Source organism: Trachurus japonicus, chromosome 21 (assembly GCF_045865225.1).
Source record: "Trachurus japonicus isolate A0001 chromosome 21, Traja_1.0".
In the NCBI taxonomy this organism is placed as follows: domain Eukaryota; kingdom Metazoa; phylum Chordata; class Actinopteri; order Carangiformes; family Carangidae; genus Trachurus; species Trachurus japonicus.
This window is the reverse complement of record NC_140927.1, coordinates 35,105,405-35,115,335: the sequence shown is the minus strand read 5'-3', so window position 1 is coordinate 35,115,335 and position 9,931 is coordinate 35,105,405. Positions and strand designations below refer to the sequence as shown.

Genomic DNA, 9,931 nt, shown 5'->3' with positions numbered 1-9,931 from the left:
GGTCAACACGTGGTTCCACACTAAATTATAAACTCTGATATAGAGTCTGTGTCTCAGATGTTTCCAGTCCTGAAGCTGTGTGGGAGCCGGACCACATCTGGACCAGCTAGACCACATCTGGACCACAGCCGGACCACAGCCGGACCTGGTCCTGGTCTCAGAAGGAACATGGAAGCTTCCTGTTTGAATGAACGGAGGTTTGACAGTGAAGGTGTCGATGTCATGAAGGTCAGACTTTGGTTTAACGTTTTCTTTCTGCTGAGCACTGCAAAAACTCCAAATCTTTCCAAGAATATTTGTCTTATTTCTTGTCAAAATGTCTCATTTCTAGTCAAAACTAATCTCTTTCCACTTAAAATAAGACTCATCACCTAAAAATTAACTTGTTTTTAGATCATTTTCACTTGTTTCAAACTAATTTTCACTTGAAATAAGTAGAAAAATCTGCCAGTGAAAGCAAGTTTTTTGTGCTTGTAATAAGGAAGAAAAACTTGCTCCACTATCAGATTTTTCTACTTATTTCAAGTAAAAATTAGTTTGAAACAAGTGAAAATTATCTAAAAACAAGTTCATTTTTAGGTGATGAGTCTTATTTCAAGTGGAAAAGAGATTCGTTTTGACTAGAAATAAGACAAATATTCTTGGTAAGATTTTGAGTTTTTGCAGTGAGTCGCACCAACGACGAGACAACGAGGACCGGGTCCAGGTCCCGGTTCAGGTTCAGGTCCAGGTTCGAGTCCCAGTTCAGAACCACCTCCACAGAACAAGTGTTCACCGGTGGGTTCTTCTGTCGGCTCCACCGTCCAGCCAAGTGGTCGCCGTGGTCACCGTGCTGCAGTGTGTCTGGTGCGACGTGGGGACGGAGAGAACGCACACACACACACACACAGGTCTGAAGGTCCGAGGCCGTGCAGCCGCGTCACGTGGGCGTGTGTTCCCGCGCCGTGTGTGCGTTCTCCCTGCGTCACGCCGAGCCGAGGCTCTCGAAGCCGCAGAACTTCCAGCGCTTCTCCAGAGTCGCTCCGACGCCGCTCAGCTCCTGACGGAACATGGTGGGCAGTCGGACCATGAGGCGCTCCAGCTCGCCGGCCGACACCTGAGGGGAGAATTGTTAGAAATGTTACTATACCACTTTTTATAGAATTTCTTTAAACCTTTTTTTTTTTTTTTTAGAAATCTTACCCATTTTTTCTAGAAGTTTTTTTTTTTTAAGGGTTTCTGGAGAGTTTCTGTTTGGTTAAAAAAGTCTGATATTAATGTGGATGAATCTACGTTACCACTTGTTAATGGTCCATTTTAGATAAATCTATGGTTTTGTCTCTATGGTTATTTTGTTATTATTAGTGATGGTGGAAATGCTGGGCGAGCCGACCAGCGTTTCTTTACTTTCGGTTTCGTGGCGAGTGTTACGGCCGGAAGGGGTTCGGCCTTGTCTGTGTCTTTCTCTCCCCCTCGTTCTCCCACAGCTCCACCCAGGTCCCAATCAGCGAAACGAGGCTCACCTGGTCCACTGAGCTAAATACCCTGCAGCTGACACCAGAGGGCGGGGGCAGTGCTGGGGACTGCTGGGCTTGCCTGCCTCCCATCATGGCTTTCTGTTTTAGTTTGTCTACTTGTTTGTATCTGTATATTTTTGTATTAAATCTCTTTTAGTTAAGTTAGTGCCTTTGTCTTTGTATTTTGGGTCATTGTTGGGTCCCTTGTTATGCCCCTCTGGGCCAACAGAGGACTGGGGCGTAACAATTGGGGGCTCGTGTCCGGGATCTGAACAACCATGAGGTGAAGTGAAGGTTTGTAGCTGTTGTGTGAGGTAGTAGTCTAGTCTTCTTTTCAAGATGGTTTGTGATTTAATTGCCTGTCTGTGTTTACTTGAGAGTTCCCTGTAAGGTAGTCGTCGGGCAGAGAGAGACTCTTGCCACTTTGTTGTTTTGCCTTTCTTATTTTTGGTGGTGAAACCTGGGTGTGGGTACGTTTTCTGTGTGGCAGTGGGCCTTGCCTTGGTCCATTGTTCACTCGCAGAGTTCAACGTTTAAAGAAGCCTCCCGGGAAGCCACTGAAGACTAGATAGTTAACCACATTACAGGGTGCCTCTCCACAACGTCACTCTTTAGCAGAGTGGCACAGCAGCATATCACAATCTCTTGTGGGTTGACTCTACTTCTACTTTTAGTTTCGTCTGGATTCTGTGTGTAAAATAGTAACAGTAACTTTTGGGATGTGACTTTTTGTGTGGTACCTGCACAGTGCGTTCGTTGGGTCGTTCGGTTGCAGCTTAGGTGTAAGTTGGCAACATTTTGTGTAGCAGTGGCTACTGTGTGACCTCTTGTGTTGTGCTGTTGCAGTCCACTTTTCGGTTGAGTCACTTGTGTATGTTACTGTTTACTTAGTTGTGGCTTCGTTGGACCTTGTGTGCGTCTCTCCATAGATCAGTGGATCTTTGTGTGATGGAGTTGACTTGGTGAATTATAAGGTCTGTGTCCGTTGGTTAATGGCAGACTGCTTGGTGGCCATTTTGTGTCGTGGCAGTTCAATTTGTTCGGGTCTTTGTGTGTTGATAGACAGCAACTTGAGTGACCCTTTAGGTTGTGGCTGTGCTCGATTTTGTGTTTGGTCACCTGCAGTGTTTAGTAAGTTTACTTCGTTTCGTAGTTTCCCTCATGGTGGTAGCCATTTAGTTATCTGGTGGGAGTGGCACCCACTTGCATGGCTACTGTTTGGCTGCTCACTCTTTACATCGAGTGGCAGTGTGTTGGTTGGCCTTTTTGTATTTTGATCTTGTTGGATCCACTTTGACCTTTTTGTTGTCCTGACCGCAGTCCCAGGGTTTATTTTTGATAAATGTGTTTATTGGTGTTGAGGCCAGGTTCAGTCATCCTTTTTTATAGATAAAAAGAATATTAGATTTAGATATTGCAATGAATAAATAGTATGGTGTTTTGATGTAACATGATGTTTTATTCATTGTCTTAAGGGAGGGGGTGTTACGGCCGGAAGGGGTTCGGCCTTGTCTGTGTCTTTCTCTCCCCCTCGTTCTCCCACAGCTCCACCCAGGTCCCAATCAGCGAAACGAGGCTCACCTGGTCCACTGAGCTAAATACCCTGCAGCTGACACCAGAGGGCGGGGGCAGTGCTGGGGACTGCTGGGCTTGCCTGCCTCCCATCATGGCTTTCTGTTTTAGTTTGTCTACTTGTTTGTATCTGTATATTTTTGTATTAAATCTCTTTTAGTTAAGTTAGTGCCTTTGTCTTTGTATTTTGGGTCATTGTTGGGTCCCTTGTTATGCCCCTCTGGGCCAACAGAGGACTGGGGCGTAACAGCGAGTCATGAGAATAACGCCGCCGAATCTCCGTTTATGGTGGGAACTACGACGGTATGTGATCGTCTTCGAACCTCTGACTTTAATTCTTGATGAATGAAAACATGAGTCTGTCTTGCGCCGGTCAAAGAATTTCACGGTGCGGAGGCTCATAAATGTAGTGTGGAAACACTTAGCTTTTCCAAAACTCCTCGTTGTCCCTTTAACTTTATTTTTTGGTAGAATTTTTATTTTTCATTTTTTTCTAGAAATGTTTCATTGTTTTGGGAGAAATCTGACCAGTTTTTTCCAGAGATTTCTCTATAATGTTTCCAAAAATTCACGCCATTGGCCCTAATTTGAACATACATTGACAAATATTTGTGTATTTCTGGCGTTAGCTTCAAAATGTTGTCCAATGGGGGTCCGTGGTCTAATTTGTGTGAATTTAGGGTCCTTGATGTAAAAAAGTTTGAGAACCACTGATCTATAGTGCACTTTAAGAAGCTCTTTATTCTCCTTATTAGTATATTTAGGGTTAATGTTTTGCACATTATATTTTCTTCCTACATCTGGGGGTAGTGTCCTTCTTATCTCATTTTATGTTTAATGTATGTGTTAATGTATCTATCTATGTCTCTTTTCACAGTCCTATGTCGTAAGTTTGAATCTCTCGCAAATGCTTTCCAGTGCGGATTTTACTGCAAATGGCAAATAAATGACTCTGACTCTGACTGATGGAGGTCAAGATTCAAGATTCAACACAGAGAGCAGCAGGACGAGACGCAGGACGAGAGGTGGAGCTGCTTTACCTTCGAGTCCAGCCTCTGGATGTAGGACCACAGGTACTCCAGGTTGGCCCCAAACGGGTGGACGTGGAGGAAGGTGGAGATGATGCCTGCAGAGAGGAAGAAGGAGAAGAGGAAGAAGAAGCAGAGTCTTCATCAGCATTCAGAGCTCAGAGAGTTCGCTGGACTGGATCTGAGCTGCAGTTCTGCTGCACAGTAAACAAACAGCAGGACGGTGCTGACAGCAGCACAAACCACTCACACTCATTATTCCTGAGAGGTCCTGCAAGAGGTGGAGGGGGGAGGAGGGGAGAAAGAAGGGGGAGGAGGGGGAAGGGAGAAGGGAGAGAAGGGGGAGGAGGGGGAGGGGCGGTGGCGTCCTCCCCAGGGACCCGACACAGCCGATATTTATTTCCTTGATTTATGTGGCGAAACGTTGGCAATTACAGACGGACTTGATTCAATCCCTGCACCAGAGGAGAACTGTAGCCTACTGTGTGTGTGTGTGTGTGTGTGTGTGTGTGAGTACTGTATCCAAGAAACAGACGTGTTTCCAACAGGGGGCGACGACAACGTAGAAAAACTAAACACTTCAACAGAAAATATTCAGTTGCTGCTTCACTCGACTGGTTCACACTCACACACACACACACACACACACTGTAAATAAAGATGGACGTCTCCTCTGTGACTCCGCCCCCTAACTCACATATAATCCATATATGGTCAAAGAGGAGGGGCCTGTGTGGAGCAGAGACAAAGATGGTTTAGAAACCAAGACGTATCAGTTTCCTGTCTCTGTGTCCCGTGGGTTTCTCCATGACTCCTCCCCCTTTAGGAGACCAGCAGACCGTGACTCCGCCCCCTTTAGGAGACCGGCAGACAGTGACTCCGCCCCCTTTAGGAGACCAGCAGACCGTGACTCCGCCCCCTTTAGGAGACCGGCAGACAGTGACTCCGCCCCCTTTAGGAGACCGGAAGGCCGTGACTCCGCCCCCTTTAGGAGACCGGCAGACCGTGGCTCCGCCCCCTTTAGGAGACCGGCAGACCGTAGCTCCGCCCCCTTTAGGAGACCAGCAGACAACGACTCCGCCCCCTTTAGGAGACCAGCAGACCGTGACTCCGCCCCTTTCAGGAGACCAGCAGACCCTGACTCCGCCCCTTTTAGGAGACCAGCAGGCCGTGGCTCTGCCCCCTTTAGGAGACCAGCAGACCGTGGCTCCGCCCCCTTTAGGAGACCAGCAGACCGTGACTCCGCCCCTTTCAGGAGACCAGCAGACCCTGACTCCGCCCCTTTTAGGAGACCAGCAGGCCGTGGCTCTGCCCCCTTTAGGAGACCAGCAGACCGTGACTCCGCCCCCTTTAGGAGACCGGCAGACAGTGACTCCGCCCCCTTTAGGAGACCAGCAGACCGTGACTCCGCCCCCTTTAGGAGGCCAACAGACAGACCTTGACTCCACCTCCTTTAGGAGACCAGCAGCAGCAGCAGGTCTTGAATCTATTGACTCCAATGGGAGAAGTGAACGTGAGCTCAGATTATGGTTGATTCTTTCGCTCCGGAGTCACTGAAGTAAATATTGAACTAATTTTTCACAAGACACATCTCTTCTGAACATTTAGACACTAAAATGGACAAATTTCAGACAAATAAGGAGAAAATCTGAACATTGTACTTTTAGCCCAAGCGCGAGAGAGGCTGGCTGACAGAGATGATTAGATCAGATTAGATTGCCTTGTCATTGAAAAACAGAATTCAACGAAAACGATGGTGAAACTCTGTTAAAAACATAATAACAATATTTCTTTGAGTGAGAGACTATGGCGGACCCAAACGAGTCTCGTTAATTAATGGGAATGTTCAATGTGGTCACAGTGCGTCCCCGACCTTCAGAGGTGGTTTGGCCGATCGGATCACAATCCATTTACACCTGTACCTGTCAAGTGGTCAAACTCTATCTGACTGTAATCTGATTACTGAAAACACATGTTAATGCCAGGTGTAAACGGGGTGATTGATCCGTATCCTCCATACAGATACAGACCTCATGTGGTGCAACATCCACTGATCATCTCCATCATCTACTACTGCATGTATTTAATCACTGAGTGAAATAATCCTGTCATTTTAATCTCAGTTGTTTGTCTTTGCATCGACTCCATGAACAAACAGACCGGGCTGATGTCTGTGCACGAGAGCACCTCACCTCACTTTAATCAGACTGTTTAATAGCAGGGCATTTCAGGACAATATTAAACACACACACACACACACACAGAGAGAGAGAGACTGGACGGTAAGCTGGTGTGACTGTGTGTGAGCAGCAGCCACACGTCTCTGTTGAGTGCAGCCTCGGGCGGCCGGCGGAGGAAGACAGAGCGCCTCCTCTCTGCCTCATATCTGGATTTTCTCTGCTGCACTAAGAGAGATTAATGTGCTGCTGCTGCTCTCGCTCCGCTCGCCTCCGGACCTCGCAGCAGCTTCAGCACAAAAACACATCAGTCCACGCTCCGCTCGATGCCGCCGCCGCGATTCATGGACGACAGCGGTGATTCAGTGCAGCTGCCGGTGGGTCTGAGGTCAGCGTCTGAGCCGCAGTCGCTACACGGCCGCGGCTGCTCCCAGACGTCCAAATCAACACGACACATTAAACCATAGGGATGTGAGGCTGCTGCAGGTCTGTGTGCAGCACACGGTTCGACCAATCAGCTGTCTGCAGACTGAGATCAGGCCAGTCTGCTGCTGCTGCTTTGAACAAAGACCTGCAGCCACACGGTCCTGACTGGTTTCATCTAGACCAGGCTGCCCAGAAACTCCCCAGTGAAGAAGGGCCAAAGATGAGTCGTGGTGGAGGGTCGGGGGCCAAAACTAAACATTCATGTTGCAGTGCATTAAATTAAATATGCCTATTACATGACTGTGCAAAATAAACATTCAATTCTGCAAATGAATTACACTATTGTTTATTGTGTTTCACTGTTATGTGGATGAAATTACTGAACATCCATACAGCTCCTTTATAAGTAGGTAGTGGGAAAATAATGATCATTTAAAGGGACAACGAGGAGTTTTGTTAAAGCGAAGTGTTTCCACACTACATTTATGAGCCTCTGAAATTCTTTGACCGGCGCAAGACAGACTCATGTTTTCATTCATCAAGAATTAAAGTCAGAGGTTGGAAGACGATCACATACCGTCGTAGTTCCCACCATAAACGGAGATTCATACGGCGGCGTTATTCTCATGACTCGCCACGAAACCGAAAGTAAAGAAACGCTGGTCGGCTCGCCCAGCATTTCCACCACCACTAATAATAACAAAATAACCATAGAGACAAAACCATAGATTTATCTAAAATGGACCATTAACAAGTGGTAACGGAGATTCATCCACATTAATATGAGACTTTTTTATTGTCGCAGAATTTTTCATTCTGCCGCTGGAGAAACTCCTCGTTGTCCCTTTAAAAAATCTAAAAATTCGAGCATGGGCCAGAAATAATTGTTTAGCCCTGATCTAGAGACTTAACTCAGTGTGTGTGTGTGTGTGTGTGTGGATGATTCCAGCCCATCCACACTAATACGAATTATAATGAATCCTCCTGAGTATTTTATTGTTTCAGCGTCAAAATCTGAAAACGCCGCCCCAGCGTTTTCGTCTGGACGCCGAAAACAGATCTTTAGTGAAACGATGACGTCATCATGCTACAGAGCCACACAGACAGAAGCCTTAACTCTACATGTCTGACAAACATGAAGTCTCCTCTAAACTGATCCAAGGCCACATCATTAACATCTGGATGATCTGTTCACATGGACCGAGCCACAGCTGAGTCCAACACACCTGACAGCTACAGAGTCACAGAGGAGGTTGTTATGGTTACACACCAACCAGCAGCCTGAAGCTTCCTGTACACACACACACACACCTGAACACACACACACACACACACACACACACACACACACACACACACACACACACACACACACACACACACACACACACACACACCAGCCTGGTTCTGCAGCTGAGGCTGATCTGGGATCAGATGTGGAAACAACCAGCTCCTCTGAGCTCCTTCATGTTGTTGTTGATGTGACGTCTCCTCAGGTTTATTGGTGATCAATAAATATAATTATAATGTGACCAGTTCATAAAACTCTATGTGAATCTGAATGGAAGTCGACGCTCTTTGTTATCGTGGTTTCCTTAATGTTAACTTAATGTTTCAGTTTTCACTTTTAAAACATTAAATATTCTACAAAATGAAACTAAATAACTGATTAGGTTTTATGAGTGAATATTTAAATATTTACCGAGAAGCAGCGCCTCCTTCTCTGAGGCCACGCCCCCTCTCATGATGACCTCACTCCTCCGCTCTCGGCCGTGGTACAGGGAAGGAACACACCCGTTCAGCCCCTGTCAAGGAACACACACACACACACACACATTTAGGTTAGATTAAAATCACCATCATTAATCATTAATTAACAATTAATGATCATCATCAGCGTACATTTATTTTCTAATTGTCCAGATGTCATATGTCAGATTGTGGTTGAAATTTACACCACTAAATATTTAGTTGGGGTTCTTGATGTAAACACAGTTATTCTTATGGGGAAAATATTTATATTTAAGGCCCAATCAAAAAGGAACTGAATTTTGATTTAGATTTTTTTTTTTTAAATAAAGAGTGAAGCCAATTTCTTTTGGAAAAAATAATCAACAAATCAAGACAAGGTAGAAATGCATAACAAAAAAGTGGAAAAAATGTAAGTTTGATTAAATGTATATTGAGTAGTGACTGTAACTTAAATTTTTGTATGTTTACATCATTTCTTTTTTTATTTTAGCTCTTTTCTGTGCTGTTTGGTCCTGCTTTGTTTTGTTTTATGTGTCAGTGGTGTTACATTGTATGTTTCTAAATTTGTATGTCATTGCCTGTTTCCATTAAGACATTTTTTTTAAATCATACAGTCAACATCAGACCACATGAAGACCAGATGAACAACTAACAGAGTAAAGACCAATGAAACGTGATCTAAAAGTAGGACAGCATTGAAAAAGAGAATGACAGGAAAAAATACCAAGAAAACATGATAAATACTGAATAGATACCACTGAAGGCAAAGCAGCGGTGCCAAGTCTGACCCTAACACTGTAACACACATTTATTCTGCTCTATAAATAAAGGAATCATCGTTTCTATGTATCTGATCCACAGAAACAAACAGGGAAATAGACAAACAAGCACTTACTGTAAACACACACACACACACACACACTGTACACACTGAACACACACTCATGTTTTAGTAACGAGCATCATGCTGCTGCTCTCAGAACAGTTTCTAGGTTTTTCAGACTCTGAGTGTTTTATCTTCGTCTCCATCCGACCTCGGTCTGTTTCCAGTTCACCAGCTGCAGGGCTAAAAGTTCATGTGTGTGTGTGTGTGTGTGTGTGTGTGTGTCCCTGAGGTTGTGGGAGTCAGTAAAGTTGTGTACCAGACACACAACCACAGAGTGACAGAGTGAAAACACTGTAAAACTACTGTGACCGAGAGCTGAGAGCGATCAATCATCATCACATATTGATTGATTGATGGTTTCACCCTGGTTACCTTGTCATGTAGATCTCCATTGGTTCCCTCCACAGACTCTGCCCCCCCACTCAGCAGCTGCAGAGAAACAGAGAGAGAGTATACAGTATAAATATACAGTATAAAGGTATATATTTTTTGTATATATTTGATTCTGTGAGTTATATTTGTTGTTTATATTTGTTATTTGTTTTGTTTCATTGATTCTTGATGCTTTGGTGACATAGTTCTAGCAACATTCAT

The 9,931-nt window shown here is 45.0% G+C and overlaps 1 protein-coding gene across 1 annotated transcript in view; it reads right to left on the bottom strand.

Moving 5' to 3' along the window:
• Nucleotides 1-913: 913 nt before the first annotated feature.
• The window catches only part of LOC146965694 (ecto-NOX disulfide-thiol exchanger 1-like), a 42,006-nt gene continuing 32,988 nt past the window's right edge, over nt 914-9,931 (bottom strand). The window contains exons 11-14 of the mRNA XM_085765571.1: nt 9,710-9,766; nt 8,402-8,504; nt 4,109-4,194; nt 914-1,096 (exon numbers count right to left, since the gene is read on the bottom strand). Coding sequence (XP_085621697.1) covers nt 965-1,096; nt 4,109-4,194; nt 8,402-8,504; nt 9,710-9,766 — 378 coding nt within the window. The 3' untranslated portion in view covers nt 914-964. The remainder of the gene's footprint in view (nt 1,097-4,108; nt 4,195-8,401; nt 8,505-9,709; nt 9,767-9,931) is intronic.